Consider the following 19,021-nt stretch of genomic DNA (forward strand, 5'->3'; position numbering starts at 1 on the left):
TTTCCCGCCCAAAAAGGCCACCATCCGCGAAGGTCACAGTAGCGAGGGCTGAGGGCACTAAAGACAAGTATCTCGTAAATTACCTCCCTGGCATCAAGTAGCCTCCGGAGCCTTCGTGGTATTCATAGCACTTAAGATTAACGTTACGTTGGTATTGTCTAAATTTATTGTCTTGTGGGACTTGTCCCTCGTATTGCCTTTGATAGGTAGAACCTTAATTTCTGGACGGGGACCTGACTGGACGGGGGACCTGACTGGACGGGACCTGACAGGGACGGGGACCTGACTTAATGGGGGGACCTAGCTCCGTAGGACAGAGACAGGGATCTGGTCTGACTTCTCTCCTAACGGAGCACTGCTATGGCATGTGATCTAGCCAGCTGTTCACCTAATATCATCAAATCTACGGCATTTCTAATACCAAATTTTTATTATTTAGTCATGTATTATGCAGCCCATCCCGTGGGCGGTGGGGGTAACGGGTTACAAAGCCACATAATGTGCTCAGGAACTGGACCTTTCGGTTCATTTAGCTAAGTAAGCAACAATCTTGTGAAGCTGGTTACACTATTTCAATGAAAAGTTTTTGATACCAAAATGTCCTTTTCTTTTATACCACGATCACAGTATGATCATTTGTCAACAATCATTAACTGCTGCACTAAGCTTGACTATAGATGTATTTATAAGTTAGATATAAATGTAAGTCATGAAATTTGTTGCAGGCTGTCGATATACTGTTATAAACTATGTATTATTATTGTTCAGTGTTTGTTAACAAAAATAATTTATTCAAATTAAGGAAAAATAAGTGAAAACTAGAGTGTCTTTAAACTGTTTTCTTAAGCCTGTATATTGTATTAAAATCTATTCCTACATTTATTGTTTTCCCTTCTTGTGAAAATGTTTAAAAATTATATTTGCAAGAGGGTCGAAAGTTCAGCTTGTTCAGCGAAGTTCAGGACTGCTGGATAAGGCCAGCAATCTCAGGGTCAACATTGTCCAGACTATACCTTTGCTGCTGGTTAAGCTTAATACCTGTCAGCCTCTGGAATATTAATGCCTCCAAGTGTGCTTACTGTCCAACCAGCCAGTATATCTTGGACACAGTCCAGAACCGAAGTAAACTCACAGTGTATATATACCAAGAAGCGGGTGTACACCTCTCATTGTAGGTATTCTTCTACTGTGTCTTACTGGATTGCTAAGATCACAGGGATCACTGAACCCTCGTGACTCCAAGTCTGTAGATGTCAGCTCGTGTAGCTGGCGACTATTACAAATTGTTTGGATAATGCTAGACGTGACGTTTATAGTCGTGGCCACTGACCTGGAGGAGGAGGAGGGAGCCATGTTTGATTATAGTCAGGTAGAGGGTGGAGGCGACAGGTCTGGGTCAGAGGACAGCGGGTTGATTTTGGATTCAGAGGGTTCCCTGGGACATGTATTCCTGGATACTGGTGGGATTCCTAGATACTGGTGGGGAGAGGGGGATGGCATGGGGAGCCTGGTGTGGGCTAGGATAGCATGGGGAACATAACTAGAAGGAGCCCAACATCCTTGACAACCGTTCGGTATAACATCCGGATGCAAGTAGGATACTGGAGCTCAAGATTAATTGAACACGAATCCAAAGATATGTAAAGGCTTTGTGTAATAAGTTATTTTTTTTAGTAGCCACCTTCGGTACACATCACAAAAGGCGACTAAGCTCTGCTCCTCCCTCCACCCTCTGTTCTACCCTATAATCATCAGATATACACAAGAAATCACCAAACACACACCCGCACACAAGTAAATAAAACAAACACCCCAAAAAATACACTCAAAAAATTTATGTAAATTATATACAAAAATCAAGTAAGAAGAACACACAAAAATGAGCAAATACTCACCGCTGTAAGAACGACCTGTATTGACCTAACAAATTCATTGACGATCTCGGAAAAATATTTGAGTTTGTACTATTTGAGCTTCTCACGCTTGTCGTGAGAAGCTACGATGTTTATCGTGTGGGTAATTACTCATTTGTTTTTCCCAGGATGGAACGGTACTTTACACATTTATTCGTGATAATGAACGAGGCGGGAACGGAAGGGTTGTGCACGTTCATTTAGAGACAGAACGAACGGCAAGTGTACTTGCCTTCCCCCCCTTCCCTCCCTCACAGGGGTGGTTGGCTTCTCCCAGGGGTGTGGGGAACCAGCCCCGGGGTGTGGCTTAGTGTGGGGTGTACATTTGCCTCTCAGCAAGATGACTAGGATCATTTGGACCCGATATGCTGTGTGTACAACTTGCTCTTCTCCTGACTTCTGCCGGGGTCCAGGTGCCGGAGGGGACACACGTCGGGTGAATGGAAACGAATTGAAGAAGGAGGGGTCACGAGATGTGAGAAGTCGTGCCTGGTGAGGGTGGACATGAGGGGGAGGAATGAGGGGAGGGCACGAGGGATGAAGGGACTTGACAACCGGGTGGAACACATGAAGGGTACATGGACAGAAGAAGAGGAGTGAAGGGGGGGGGGGAGGAGGCACATGGGAGGGCAGAAAGAAGAACTGAGAAAGGAAGTGATGATAAATAATGTTAGAGAGAGAGAGAGAGAGAGAGAGAGAGAGAGAGAGAGAGAGAGAGAGAGAGAGAGAGAGAGAGAGAGAGAGAGATGCGTGTAAGTGGTTGTGTATGTGTGTTTGTACTTGTGTAAGTGGTTGTGTATGTGTGTTTGTTTAGCTTTTATTAATTTCACGGGAATTAGTGCTAACAAAGTTGTGCTAAATGTTTCAAACTGAATTATCTGTACCTATAACCAGATGTAGGTTGTGAGGTGTGATAGGTATACATAGGTTAGTTAAAACACACTTTTAAAAGCATATATGTGCACAGAAACAGAAAATCTTATACTCGGTGCATGATCGGAAACTTGGAAAATTGGAAACTAGGAGCTAGTGCTCGATGCAACAAGCATACATCTAAGTGAGCGCACACACACACGCACAGACCCACACAGTAGAAACAATCTTATCATAAAAATGTCTATCTGACATTCCAGTGGCTCGTCTTTAGCTGCCTACAGCTTCACCCACGAATCTTTGTTGTATCATTCCTCATGAGATTTCGATTGTCTTGTAGCTTCTCAAAACGTACGTGATCTTATCTTGAGATGACTTCTGGGCTTAGCGTTCTTCGCGGCCCGGTCCTCGACCAGGCCTCTTTTTTGTTACACATCCCCAGGAAGCAGCCCGTAGCAGCTGTCTAACTCCCAGGTACCTATTTACCGCTACTCCTGTATCTTAATGTAACTTATTGATCTTACTGTAACTTATTGCCTGAGATGCGCATCCTCCTTCGACAGCCGAGACTAAGAGGCTACACAGAGGTCCTGAAGTCGATATGCACGTAATTGCTCCACATTTTCATAGAAAATTGCCAATGTAAGCAAGCAACTCTTCTGTATAGACTTGGTAGCATAAATACTTCATGGCCTTCCTCACGTGTCTCCATGCATGTAGTAGCGTATCTGTGGCAGCACATCGGCAGATTAATATGACTTCCGCGGTCCCATCTATGTAGCAGATCAGAGGGAGAGAATGTAACAACATATATTGCTATGTCTGTGAAGATTTATCTCAGGACCTGGCAGTATCCGAGTCACCCATTGTCTCCATCCTGGGCGGGTTAAAGCAACCCATCAATCTTGCCTCTATTTTTGAGAGAGAGAGAGAGAGAGAGAGAGAGAGAGAGAGAGAGAGAGAGAGAGAGAGAGAGAGAGAGAGAGAGAGAGAGAGAGAGAGAGAGAGAGAGAGAGAGAGAGAAAGAGAGAGAGAGAGAGAGAGAGAGAGAGAGAGAAAGAGACGGACCGATCATGTTACCTAGAAATAGCCTAAGATACTCTATCCTTTTGAGATGTATCTTATCGTCTTAATAAACGTACTTGAACTTGAACTAATATTACTCGTATTACTACCACATTACTCGATCATATCACCAGTACTGTACATTCTTTTTCATTAAGTTTCGTGTCAGCATCATCTTATTTATCAAAATGCTGTATTCGTAAAACACAATTATATCTACAATTGCTTATGATTAAAATAAATTTGAAGAAGATGTTTCTGATAGTGCTTGCTTCCGGCTCTTGTTGTGTTGTTTGCATTCAATATATCAGCCCCCCCCCAAAAAAAAACACGAAACAAGGCACAATTTAAAGAAGATGTAATGATCCTGTATATTCGTTAAATTCAGATGTGTAGGACAGATGTGGTTCGTGGAGGTGTGCAGAGTATTAGTGTTACAATTGCTGCCAGGTGTGCGTTTTCAGCGTGTGCGTCAGATGTGCGTGAATCATATGTTTATCATGTGTGGGTCAATCACGTACCTGTGTGTGTGAAACATGTGTATGCTCGCTGGTCAGGGAGTGTCAACGCTAACCTTTGACCCCTCAAGACAGCAATTGAGAAACCTTCACCGTTCTTTCTGGCCAACCAGGCCGGCGCGGCACTGGCCGGACGCTCACATACTATAGTCCCTGCCATTCCTAGTGTTTTTTTCTTTTTTGGTGGAGACATCTTGGTTAATTACCTGTTTATCTTCACGACGCTGCAGTTCATTTCGTCTGTGTGAGGGGGTCAGGAGACGTAGGGACGGGAGGGGAGGGGGTTAAAGGTGGGGGGAAGGGGTTCTTTAGGTCAGCGTGGGGGGGGGGGAGTTAAGGAGAGTATGGGTAACAATGGAGGATTTCAGGAGGAGAGAGAGAGAGAGAGAGAGAGAGAGAGAGAGAGAGAGAGAGAGAGAGAGAGAGAGAGAGAGAGAGAGAGAGAGAGAGAGAGAGAGAGAGAGAGAGAGAGAGAGAGAGAGAGAGAGAGAGAGAGAGAGAGAGAGAGAGAGAGAGAGAGAGAGAGAGAGAGAGAGAGAAAGAGAGAGAGAGAGAGAGAGAGAGAGAGAGAGAGAGAGAGAGAGAGAGAGAGAGAGAGAGGGAGAGAGAGAAAGAGAGAGAGAGAGAGAGAGAGAGAGAGAGAGAGAGAGAGAGAGAGAGAGAGAGAGAGAGAGAGAGAAAGAGATAGTGTTAAAATTTCTCAAAAAGGATATTGGGGGGAGGACTTTTTTGACAAGTCACTGGCATCCTGTCCCTTTTCGGGGCCACTAGGGAGATAGTGGCACTCAGGTTAGGTTTATGGTTAGTCTGTTGTATTTTAGTTTATATTCCGTCCTTTATATTTCTAATGGCACGAAACGAGGAGTTTTGACGGGTGCAGCCGTCCATATCCCGTGCATCCCGTCCATGGCTATAGGCCTGGACAGGCGCCGAGACAGTGACTCCTGGAACCAACTACAGGTAAACAATAAGGTACAGGTATTATCATATATTGTAGGATGGGTCGCTGACTTTCCTTGGTGCTTCAGCTGCCACGCTCCTATGGGTTTCTTTCTGTGACACGGAGTGTGACACGACATGAAAAGTATACGCCAGTGCCATCCGTTGTTGTTGATTTAGATTTAGCTAATCAGAACGAAATGTCCATGTAGCACGGGCTATGGTGAGCCCGTAAACTGTAGCGTTATACCCCCCCCCCCCCAGGTCTCTCACGCACTACGCACATTCTCAGCATACAGGTGCACGTTCTTGTGAAGGGAGGGGGGGGGAGGTTGAGGATTGTTAGTGTGGAGGACTATGGGGGGGGGGGGGAGGAGGCAGGTCGCAGTGAATTGTTAGTGGTAGGGATTGGGACAATTGTGGGCGACGTTGGTGTGGCTGTGAAAACCGCTTTACAGCTATTTCCAAAGCAGTGGTTCAAGATGGCGCTATGCGAATACCTTTTGATAAGGTATATAAATCTATATATATATATATATATATATATATATATATATATATATATATATATATATATATATATATATATATATATATATATATATATATATATATATATATATATATATATATATATATATATATATATATATATATATATATGTGTGTGTGTGGTGAATTGAAAAATCAATTCTCCAAAATAAATTTTTATTTCTAGTCTGACGCGACGCTTGAACGCGTTTCGTAACAACGTATTACATTTTCAAAGAATTTAATTTACACACACACAACTGTAACCTGAAAACACTTAACAGAGTTTTACTAATTCTAACGCTAAACAGCTTGTCTTATATACTCGCATTTGGGTGAGATGATTTGTTGAAACAGTTTTGGATGAGGTGAACAAACTCTTGACCAACACAAGACAGAACACGGAAGAATGGATATAAATTGGATAAGTGAAAGGGAAGAATGGAAGTAACTGCAAAGGGCCTATTGGCCTATACTTCCTCTTGATGCTTCTATATTGATACGGAGTCTTGAAGTGGGTAGAATATACCCACTCAAGACTCCGTACCAATATAGAAGCATCAAGAGGAAGTATAGGCCAATATTCCCTTTGCAGTTACTTCCATTCTTCACTTTCACTTATCCAATTTATACCCATTGAACCGTGTTTTATGCAAACGAAGTGCATAAAAAGGAGGATTATTTTTAAGTAATAAGACGTGAAGGATCAACCAGCGAACCTCAGAAATCTTCTGCTCTCTTTACTCGCACAGTAAACAACTTGCTTGATCTAAGATTGGTAAGGTAAGACAAGATGGTTATAAGGAGAAAGCGATAAGCCCCGTATGACTATACAATGTTTGGAAGGGATGAGACGATACGAGCTGGGATACAAAGACAATGAGCTGAGATACAAGAGCAAGGAGCCGGGATATAAAGACAAGGGACCAGATTCACGAAGCAATTACGCAAGTACTTACGAACGTGTACATCTTTCCTCAATCTTTGACGGCTTGGTTTACATTTATTAAACAGTTTGCAAGCATGAAAACTACCCAATCAACTGTTGTCATTGTTATAAACAGCTTCCTGGTACTTCGGAGCTCATTAACTGTTTAATAATTGTAAACAAAGCCCCCAAATATTGAGAAAAGACGTACAGGTCCGTAAGTACTTGCGTAACTGCTTCGTGAATCTGGCTCAAGGAGCCGGGATACTAGAACTTGGAGCTGAGATACGCTTGTGTTGATATTTCCAAATAATACAAAAATACACATCAGTTGAAGACGAACACTAGACAACAATCATCAACTCATCATCATCCTTGATCAACAACAACTACAACTACAATCTGTATACATACTAGTGTATAATACCAGTACCTCCTGCAAGGACACGAGAGAGACATTACCTCTTGCCAAGACGACTGCAACAATCCAGGGAGCGGGGAGTAATCTGCCAGCCACCAGGTTATGTGCCAAACTGCTGTCGTCGTGCATCTCTCCTCGCTTATATACTCCTCGTCGAAGAGCTTCTTGTTGTCGTTGATGCAGTTGCATGCCCACTTTTGGCTCAGGACACGAGTCAGCCCTGAATGGGATGTCTCAAGTGGGGTCTGGGGCCAAGAAGGGAGGGAGGGGGGCGGGGGGTTGAAGGAGGAGGAGGAAAGAGTTGAATACGTAGGGTTATAGTGGGAAGGGAGAGAGGATGGATGGGTGGACGCGGTAGCGGGTCATGGAAGGGTGTGAAGTAAAGGGGGAATGGAGGGAAAGAATGTGTCTACTTATCCAGAGGGCTGGATAAGTAGAGACGTAGGAAGCAGGAGGGAGAAAGCAGAAGAAGATAGTTAGCATATGAATGGGAGCTATAGAGAATGGGAAGATAACTTGCGAAGAGAAGAAAGCAAGAAAAGGCGACCGAGAGAGCAAAAGTAATGTGGGTCTGATTTTCTTTGATTATAAACGTGTTTTATAAGTAGCATTATAGACTACTTCTGTAACCAATATAAGTTGTTACAGAGTATAGGTCAAAGGGTAGCAAAGTTGCCCTAATATCCCCCAACTCTCAGGGGCGATGTGTCACCCTTGGATTAAATCCAAGGGTGACACATCGCATGAACACACCAATAAATGCATGAACACACCAATAAAAGCTTTGTGGAGAAGTAATAGAAAGTTTTATTATCAGGAGTAACAATAACAATTAGAGGAAGGTAAACATCGAAGACGAAGGCTTCGTCATGTAGGAGGAGTCGTGTTCACGTATTTGGACTCCGTAGGAAGGGTCGCGTTCAGTCGCTTAAGTATTCAGATTCAGGGAAATCTTAGGCGGGAAAAGGTCGGTGCCTATTGCTGCCAGGATCAGGATATATATATATATATGTATATATATATATACATTTTTTTTTTGTCCTTAGGGAAATTTAACCTGCATGGAGGTCTTGCCTATTTAGGTAAGGGGTTGAGGGAGCCTCTCTTTCTAAGCTACGATATTTACCGCAATCAGGGCGTCGTGTTGGGCGTGGACGATCTCAGACACTTCCCCGTTTACGTCCCTTGAATATAAAAAAGGTAGAGCATAAAATAAATATTCGATTGATTGAACATTTGTATGTGCATGTTAATACACACAATGATGTTTATATAAACATTACTCGACACGTGAGGCCGGTTCTATCCAATTTTCTTAATATTTTCAGGGTAGAAATTTTATTTATCTATTTGTTTATGTGAAATTTAACGACGAAGGAAATTTAATTTTTTTTTTTAACTTACACACAGTATTAAAACAATAAAATTGTTTTCACCCACGAAAGCTTTTGGTAAATTAGATGCTTGTTGTACCCCGGCAAACACGGCACTCCTTATCCCTTCTCTGACACAGTATCTAAGCGCCTTCTTGACCTACTTCTGCTGTCCTACCAAGACATTCCCGGACCTGCGACAATATGATGGCTTCCTTAGATAGACCACCACTGCTGTTCTCTCTCGGCGCCACCCAACGTATCTGATCTCCGGAGAGGATTATACATAGGAAAGGTACCCTGTGTGTGTGTGAAGAGAGATGTGGAAACATGGCAAGCATGGCTCATGGAATGGGGGTGAGCTGCATGGGTTATGGAATAAGGGAGAGCTCAGTTTGAAGGTTAGACCTTCGCTTTAACCGGCTCCTGCGATCGTTGGTCGGAGGATTTGTGAGGCAAAGAACTTCTTAGAGCGTGGATGTCGCCTGTGGCTTGTGATGTGCTCTGGAGAAGGTGTCAGATAATGTAGGGAAGCAGGAGTATTACAATCATCCATGGAACAACGGCCGTTTTGAGGTCCACATAATCGGGGGGACTTATGAAATTATCTTGGTTTATCACCCAGAGAGACTAACATTTCCCGTGGGCTGCTCTCGTGGGCTGCTCTCGTGGGCTCTTCCCGTGGGTTCCTCTCGTGGGTTCCTCCCGTGGACTCCTCTCGTGGGCTCCTCCCGTGGGCTGCTCTCGTGGGCTCCTCTAGTATACTCCTCCCGTGAGCACTTTATCGTTTGGAATTCTTAAGCTACTTCATAATTGAGTGAATGACAAAAAATAACAAAACACATAAATACAAGATATTATACAGGCGAGACTTATATTGGCCAGATAACTGACATGGTTATCGACGGCGGAGCATCATTAATAATTATACTGGTATTTGGTTCTTTCCGTCCCAGTAGAGGGACTTATGGACTTAATAATCATGTAATCCTAAATGACCCGTGTAATAATAATAATAATAATAATAATAATAATAATAATAATAATAATAATAATAATAATAATACCAGCAATAATAATATAGGATAAAAAAGCACACTTGTGTATATATGAAATATATGTAAAGAATTTACACCAAGTCTTACGCACTCTCCTGAGTGCTTTATCAAGGTCTGAGTGTGTGATTATATGTGTGATCATCACATAGCTCGTGATGACCATAACTCATCTCGAGCTATGGTCGTGATGAGAGCTTAGTTCAGTGGGTTTGTGACCCATGACGATGTTGATGAGAGCTAGGTTCAGTGGGTTTGTGACCCATGACGATGTTGATGAGAGCTAGGTTCAGTGGGTTTGTGACCCATGACGATGCTGATGGGAGCTTAGTTCAGTGGGTTTATGACTTATGGCGGGGATGGAAGAGCTTGCTATCAAGCATCAAATGAACCAAACGACGAGCATGAAAACAGAGATTAGTGGAAGAAAAATACGTGTCCTGGAATGTATTTTTTCGTGGGCTTGAGGGACGGGCGGGTGAGAGGGGGGGGGTGTATGCGAGCCGTCCAGGCAGTGGAAGCCTCGGTTACGATGGGGGTACCTGTGCTTGCCTGGGTAGACGGGAGGGAGGGGGAGGGGCATTGTAGGGGGGGTATAGTAGGGGTGGGTATAGGGGTATTGGGGTGAAAGTTACCTGAGAGGTGTGTGTGTATTATGAGGCGAAAGAAGGAATAACAGCCTACTGCCATACCACCAATTTACACAAATTAATGATTGCTCAGAATTTGTGTGCATTTAAGATTCGTTGTATGAATGTGACTGGTGCTGTGCGCAGTGCCGCATGCGGCACTTACTCTAGCATTTTACGTATCAACAGGTAGCACAAAATCGGTAGGAAGTTATGACAAGTGGCTCGACATTCGCCTGGTAAGGAGGCCTATGCCTTCCCCGCTAGAAATACGGAGGCTGCCCCACTTCGGGAACCACTGTCCGGAGACCAGCAGCGACGTCACCAGCTTCTACTACGGCTTCTCGTGCGTCTGTCATCCCGTAGGTGTCCTTCTCATGGCCACAGGAGTAGTGGGAGGAGTGTGGAGCAGTGACCCACACACTGTTAGGTCTCGCGAGTGTGTGTGTGTGTCAGGATCTTCTAAAGTCAATGATAGAGGGAAGGTCGGTTCCATGTGATGAGGAAGGACTGCACTGAGTTGCATTGGCTGATATGTGTGTGACGTATTTGGTTATGATTGGTTTATATGTGGGCAGTGTATGATGTGTTTAGTTATGATTGGGTGATATGCAGGCAGTGTGTAATATGTTTGGTTACGATTGACTGATATGTTGGTAGTTTGTGTGACATCTTGGTTATGATATGCTATTTATCGGTGTCTTTGCTGTGTGTAATGGCTGTTCTAATGTTATTATATGATTATTGTATGGTTACTGTATGATTACTATGGAATTAGTGAATGGTTGTTGCAGTATTCTTCAATGAGTCGTGTATAACCATATGTATACCTTATGTAATGACTGCCATATGATATGTGAAAAGTTAAGTGTATGGCTATTGAATAGTGTATGAGTAGTATGAATAGTCAATGGATAGAGTACTTTTCATGTAAAGTTTCCGTTTTTGAGTGTGTGGTTAGAGTACCGTTAATGTTGGCAGTGTGGAATTAGTGTATAGTTTGATATGGTAATTAGGTGATGCATATAGTTAGTGTATGGTACGAAAAGGTCAGTGTATAGTACTAAAAGGTCAGTGTATGGTATTAAAAGGTCAGTGTATGGTACGAAAAGGTCAGTGTATGGTACTAAAAGGTCAGTGTATGGTACGAAAAGGTCAGTGTATGGTACTAAAAGGTCAGTGTATGGTACTAAGAGGTCAGTGTATGGTACTAAAAGGTCAGTGTATGGTACGAAAAGGTCAGTGTATGGTACTAAAAGGTCAGTGTATGGTACTAAGAGGTCAGTGTATGGTACGAAAAGGTCAGTGTATGGTAATTAAAGGTCAGTGTATGGTACTAAGAGGTCAGTGTATGGTACTAAAAGGTCAGTGTATGGTGCGAAAAGGTCAGTGTATGGTACTTAAAGGTCAGTGTATGGTACTAAAAGGTCAGTGTATGGTACTAAAAGGTCAGTGTATGGTACGAAAATATCAGTGTATGGTTGGAAAAGGTCAGTGTATGGTACGAAAATATCAGTGTATGGTTGGAAAAGGTCAGTGTATGGTACGAAAACATCAGTGTATGGTTGGAAAAGGTCAGTGTATGGTACGAAAATATCAGTGTATGGTTGGAAAAGGTCAGTGTATGGTACGAACAGGGCAATGTATGGTTTTCAAAGATCAGTGCATAGCTGGTGTATATAAAATTCCTATATGGTAACTATACCAATGTCTTCTGTATGCTTATTATGAATAATTCTAAAATATACATATTTTCCAAACCTATTACAGCGCAAAATTATTACTATTATTACGCAGCAAAAAATAACTACTATTCTTACTGTTCAAAATAGCGTGTGGATTTGGTTTCCCATTTTCTGGAACAATAATCATGTTAGCTTCACCGAGGTAACCATGCTGAACAACGACACTGTTCTCACAGATTATACAGATATTTTGTTCATATAATAGTCATATATTTTGTTCATCAGTTATATATTTACTCTGCTAACGCTGTTCATAGATAATATATCTTCCTCAGGAGGATATATTATCTAGAGGAGCGCCGTTATGGTACTCAAAGACCACACGTCTGCCGGCGAAACTGTTTAAGTGCTTGGCTTAAACTGTAAGTAGAGCTGAAACACTGGGTCTGAAACACTGGGTCTGAAACACTGGGTCTGAAACACTGGGTCTGAAACACTGGGTCTGAAACACTGGGTCTGAAACACTGGGTCTGAAACACTGGGTTTGAAACACTGGATCTGAAACACTGGGTCTGAAACACTGGATCTGAAACACTAGGGCTGAAACACTGGGTCTGAAACACTGGGTCTGAAACACTGGGTCTGAAACACTAGGGCTGAAACACTGGGTCTGAAACACTGGGTCTGAAACACTGGGTCTGAAACACTGAGTCTGAATCACTGAGTCTGAAACACTGGGTCTGAAACACTGGATCTGAAACACTGGGTCTGAAACACTGGATCTTAAACGTTGCTCGCTCTTAACTGATAATGATCTTGAATTCCACTCCACTGTCTAGTCCACCTTTGTTCCAAAAGTTAGTGGATAATTTGTGTTAACGGTCCAGTGGCTAAGTTTTTTATGAAAGATAATTTCTTAATATAATTTCACACTGACTCCTGCTGAGTGAATTACACAGAGGCTTCTAGATAATAATTTGCTTTAATATTTATCGTAACATTTATTTACTGATCAATTTCTGATGTGCAGTTGATATTTTGATTATGATCTATCTTGAGGTTATGTTGAGATGATTTTGGGGCTTAGCGTCCCCGCGGCCCGGTCCTCGACCAGGCCTACTTTTAGTTACAAATCCCCAGGAAGCAGCCCGTAGCCGCTGTCTAACTCCCAGGTACCTGTTTACTGCTAGATGAACAGGAGCATCATAGTGAAAGAAATTTTGCCAATTTGTTTCCACCTCCACTGGGGATCGAACCCGGAACCTTAGGACTACGAATACCAAGCGCTGTTCACTCAGCCGTCAGGCCCCCTAAATCGGTATATAACTGATGTATATATTCCATCCCCAAACCCTTTCGTTATGAGAATCCCAGGAAGATGAACTCTGGCGTAACTGTGTGCACTAGTTGATGGAATATCGAGAACGGTTCGTTATTATTAAGACTTTATACGACAGAAATAAACAAATCCTCTCACTTTAATAAGCCCATTGCTTGCCTGATGCCTCTTACCTTACCATAACCAGTCAACTGCGGCCAAACAACTAGTACCTCTTGCCAATGACCAATTGAACTAGAGCATCTCATTACGCGCCAATAGGGAGACGAGTTGCCCTGGGGAGGGCGTGGGGTAGGCCATCTCGACCAATGGCAGGAGATAAGGGTCATGACTTAATAACAGTCCCGCGGCCATCTTGTTGTTGTTTTAGATTCAGGTAACACGGGCTATGATGAGCCCGTAGTGGACGGGAGCAGGGCAAGGAACACAGGCTATGGTGAGCCCGTAGTGGAGTTACCTGGCACAGGAGCGGGGCAAGTAGGCACGGGCTATGGTGAGCCCGTAGTGGACTTACCTGGCACAGGTGCGGGGCAAGGAACACGGGCTATGGTGAGCCCGTAGTGGACTTACCTGGCACAGGAGCAGGGCAAGTAGCACAGGCTATGGTTAGCCTCCGCGCTGCCATCTCTAGCCTGACCTACATGTAGAGAGATGCAGAGCTCCGTCCTGGGTCATGATGGCGTGGATGGGGCCCGGCAGGACACGTGTTTACCTAAGAGAAAAACGCCCTGGTGTCCTCGCCGCGTGTGGGAGGCGGACGTATCACATTTATGGCTGATTAGCGTCTTGTTATCCGAGCTTTCGTTGAAGCCACAATATATGAAGGTGTTAGATGCATCTCCTAACGTTATGGGGTGAAGATATTACACGTCAGCAAATTGTGATTCCATGATAAATATTTCAGTTATTATTATTATTATAAATATTATCATTATAGTTATTATCATTGGTGCAATGTAAATTGTTCTTATTATTTAATATAATATTATTATTATTATGATGCGTTTTGATAATTACTTATCATGACTATAATAATAATAATAATAATTATATTCGTATCACTATTATCATTTGATTATTATTACAAGTATTAGATATGCAGTATTTATATTGTAATTGGTATTATTACCTCTTCCACTATCATCAGTTGGAAGCATTGTTAGCATTAATATTATTTTCTCATTATTATTGTTGTTATTGAAAGGGGAGGAAAGACCCCAATATATCTGTCAGTGTATTAAAACCAAATTTCCAGATGCAACCTACATCCTTTCTCGAGGTGCTGAGAAAGGATGTAGTTTGCACCCGAAAACTTATTTTGTAATACATTTACACATATATTGGGCCTTGCCTTCACGTTCATTCAACCACTACCGCATTGTTGTGAGTTTTTCCTTTATTGTTATTACTTGTAATATTCTGACTTATAGTGATATTACACACAGAAATCACAATAGCGTGATGCATCAAATGAACAAATCCACAAGGTTTCAATTCTTTTACCATGTCGTAGTTCAGTCGATTTAGGCAGCGTCTGGGATGCTCTCGGACGTAGGTTTGAATCCTCGTCACGGCCCTTGTGGATTTGTTCAGTGATATTATCCTTATTTCTCCAGATTGTTACAATGAAGAGCTTGGTACTGGTGCTGACCTTAGCTGCCTGTGTGAGTGGTGAGGACGCACACAGCCGCAGGTCCCCGGACTCCAGCGCCTCGACTTTCGGCTCTGGTGATAAATCCGCCTACTCGTACTCCGAGCCTCCTCTACGGCCCTCAGTCTCGTTCTCGGATGCTTCTCTTCGGCCCTCCTATCCCGAGTCTCCTGCTGCTGCTGCTGCTGCCCCAAGACCTGCCTCTGCTCCTGCTTCCTCGTACGGTGGTCCTCAGCCTGCCACGTCACAGCCTTCTGCCTCCCTCGACCAGCAAGGATATTATTACTACTACTATCCGGTGCAGGAGGAAGACAAGAAGGGCGTTTTTGACTTCCAGGAAGACAGCGACCTCTTGCTCTTGGTGACCGTGGGCGTGGTGGTCGTCGGAGCCCTGCTGGTGGCTGTCTCGTACTTCGATACCACGTATGCACGCACCCTCGACCCCATCCGCGTCTCGTACGACGACATGTACGACGTGGCCAAGAAGGTGTTCCGAGCTCTCAACAAGAAGTACTGAGGCAGCCGTGCTCTTGTACCGGACACCTCACGCAACACGCACACATAACATGCTCATACACACACACATACACTCACTCGTAATAACATTATATCTATATAATTTATAAACTTGATAGTCACCAGCCAAAATAAAGTAATAAATTAAAGTAACCTACAACTGACACATGTGTTTTATTATCATCTTCTTTACTGGTTCATTTGTTACTTTTAATTATCAAAATGCGTATAGAGAAGCAGGTGAAGGTGGATGCCATCTGCGTCAGGCGAGGCCTAAAATTCCCAGTCCTCTCTTTTAAACTTTGAGAGAGAGAGAGAGAGAGAGAGAGAGAGAGAGAGAGAGAGAGAGAGAGAGAGAGAGAGAGAGAGAGACAGGCAGAGAGAATGGGAACTTACAATTTGTTTATTCTTTGTGCCTGCTGGATCGAGCTGTTAGCTCTTGGGTCCCGCCTTCCTAATCGTCGGTTGTACAATGTACTGACTCTCGACTTATTTTTCTTCTTGCATATTTACTACATATTTCCCTCTCTTTCTTTCACACTCACAAACCCCCAGGAAGCAGCCCGTAGCAGCTATCTAGCTTCCAGGTCCCTATTTACTGCTAAGTGAACAGAGGCATCTGCCGAAAGAAACTTGTGTGTATTCACTTAGTTGTGCTTGCGGGGGTTCAGCTCTGCTCTTTCGGCCCGCCTCTCAACTGTCAATCAATCAACTGTAACTAACTACTAATTCCCCCCCTCACACACACACACACACAGGAAGCAGCTCCGTAACTGCTGTCTAACTCCCAGGTACCTATTTACTACTAAGTAACAGGGGAATCAGGGTGAAAGAAACTTTCCCCATTTGTTTCTGCCTGGTCCGGGAATCGAACCCGGGCCACAGAATTACGAGTCCTACGCGCTGTCAGCTCAGCTACCAGACATGTGTGTGCGTGTGTATGCGTGTGTGCGTGTAGTGTATGGCTATACTTATGTGTTTGCAGGGATTAATATTAATTTTCTTAGTTTTGCAGATAGTGGTGTCTGCGGTGATTGTGTTCCGAGTTTGATATAAACTACATATTTGTCTTGTGTCTCACATCAGAACGTACAATCTAATATATACAAACGAATGGACTGATTTAAGACAATTAAACAATCAGCCACAAATATATAAGTGAACAACCTAATATTAAACAAATTCACATATAAGTAAATACACAACATGTTTAGTAAGAAAACTAATCCTGCACAACTACATAAAGCAGCAAGACTTTAGATAAGAAATGCTAGATAAGAAGCAACTCAAAGTCCGGTGTCCTGGGTCACCAAGTCCTTTCTCACCAAGTTCAAGTTCAAGTACGTTTATTGAGACAATAAAATACACCTCAAAGGGAAAGAGTAGCTAAGGCTATTTCTACCCCCCAGTATCTTTCTCACCACAAGGTCTCCGCTTTGGTCCCCAGGGGACGCTGTTCAGTCCGTTCTGGCTGTTGTTGTTGTTTAAAATTCGCTACTTGGAACAAGAAGTTCCAAGTAGCACGGGTTATGTTGAGCCCGTTGTGAACTTACCTGGCACAGCCCCTCTGCCATTCGCCTACCTTAGTTTACTCCTGGCCAGATCTATGGGCATGTTTTGGTTTAAGGCTACCTTACCTTGTGGCTTTGTTTACCTTGTGTTTACCTTGTATGTTTACCTTGTGTAGGGTTGATAGGCTGGCTTTATGCCTATCAACCTGGAAGGGTTATTAATGCTGACACGAAAGCTTACTGACCAATCAGCAAGTATACTATACTATAACCCAAGACATAATTCAGTGCTAAATTAAGAGTGTATGTACACCGATATATAGTGTTCACCGCTATCGGTTGGGAAGCTGGTCACTTGTAGTAATGATTAATACAAGATGGACTGTAAATAGGATATTGGAGTGTTATAGTCGCATACGGTAACGGTTAATACCAAGAAAACCCAGAGCATATCTTTACATCAATATTACTTATATACTTGGATATAATCACCCTAATGTTTACCGATGTATTTATCCAATATTCTGCCATCATTTGGAATATTTTAACCCAGTGGCGGTGCTCCTGTCCTGATCCCTGGAGACAGACACAAGAGAGGTATTACAACGCGTCACACTGCAGATAATTCTGTATTCATTTCAGAGGTACAAAGAGCTATCTTAAAGGCTCTATAAGACATTGGAGAAAAATGTGCTAAGATTTGTAATTATTTAGTTGATCCAACAAAAATGGCAAATATTTTGATAATAAATTACTAACAGGGAATTATCAAGCATAAAGGACATGACCTTGCCTAGTGGGAGCCAGCAGCCAATCAGGAAGCACCTTCCAGATCCTCCCCTCCCCCCCCCCTCCTCCCCTATCTCAGGGAGGTCTCTCAGCGCTAAAAGTAGGTCGCAGGCCTTAGTGGGAGGTCAGTTTCTAGCAGGTCACAGAAGAGGTCCGGCGACCCGGAGCTGTCCCAGTAATTACTGACGGTAAGTACTCATCTCTGTATACTGGTGCGAAATTCGCGTTGAAGCTGATTGCTCCATCTTTAAAACTGATTCAGCTCACTGCCTTAATAAAACACAGAAATACTTGCCATGATCGCTGGGCACACGATCAAACACAGGCAATCACTAACAACTGACCACTAACAACTGGTCTTTGCTCGTAGTATCCGCCACACTGTGTCAAAGGACTCATGTATTCTTACTGGTTGTCAAGTGATCATTTGACGTGTCATTAATAACCGTAGCGAGGTGAATGGGATCTAAGCCTGTCACCAAACCACTTAGCAAAATTACCTAGTTGATTCGTTAATAATATTGGAAATTGGGAATAAGGTTTTAGATATTTTAGAAATATATGTATACACATATATTTAACTGTAACCCAGGGGCCCCACAGTACCTGTAGCCCAGGGGGCCCCCACAGTACCTGTAACCCAGGGGCCCCACAATACATGTAGCCCAGGGGCCCCACAATACATGTAGCCCAGGGGGCCCCACAGTACCTGTAGCCCAGGGGGCCTACAGTACCTGTAGGCCAGGGGCCCCACAGAACCTGTAGCCCAGGGGTCCCACAATACATGTAGCCCAGGGGGCCCCACAGTACCTGTAGCCCAGGGGGCCTACAGTACCTGTAGGCCAGGGGCCCCACAGTACCTGTAGGCCAGGGGCCCCACAGTACCTGTAGCCCAGGGGCCCCACAGTACCTGTAGCCCAGGGGTCCTACAGTACCTGTAGCCCAGGGGGCCCCACAGTACCTGTAGCCCAGGGGTCCTACAGTACCTGTAGGCCAGGGGCCCCACAGTACCTGTAGCCCAGGGGGCCTACAGTACCTGTAGGCCAGGGGCCCCACAGTACCTGTAGCCCAGGGGGCCTACAGTACCTGTAGGCCAGGGGCCCCACAGTACCTGTAGGCCAGGGGCCCCACAGTACCTGTAGCCCAGGGGCCCCAAAGTACCTGTGGCCCAGGGGCCAACAAAATCTTAATCCTGCTCCTCAGGTTTTTTTTTTTTTGTAATCCTGATTCTCCGCATTCTTTCCCTACTGCTCAACATCTTCCCTTATTGCTTCATAATGTTTAC

The 19,021-nt window shown here is 43.7% G+C and overlaps 1 protein-coding gene across 1 annotated transcript; it reads left to right on the plus strand.

Annotated features, from left to right (window-relative positions):
• The first annotated feature begins 14,894 nt into the window (after positions 1-14,894).
• LOC123768864 (uncharacterized) lies at positions 14,895-15,584 on the plus strand. Its single transcript, XM_045759656.2, has one exon. The coding sequence runs from the start codon at positions 14,895-14,897 to the stop codon at positions 15,435-15,437; it is 543 nt and encodes a 180-aa protein (XP_045615612.2). The 3' UTR covers positions 15,438-15,584.
• Positions 15,585-19,021: the final 3,437 nt, after the last annotated feature.

The sequence above is a fragment of the Procambarus clarkii genome, chromosome 83, assembly GCF_040958095.1.
Source record: "Procambarus clarkii isolate CNS0578487 chromosome 83, FALCON_Pclarkii_2.0, whole genome shotgun sequence".
NCBI lineage: Eukaryota > Metazoa > Arthropoda > Malacostraca > Decapoda > Cambaridae > Procambarus > Procambarus clarkii.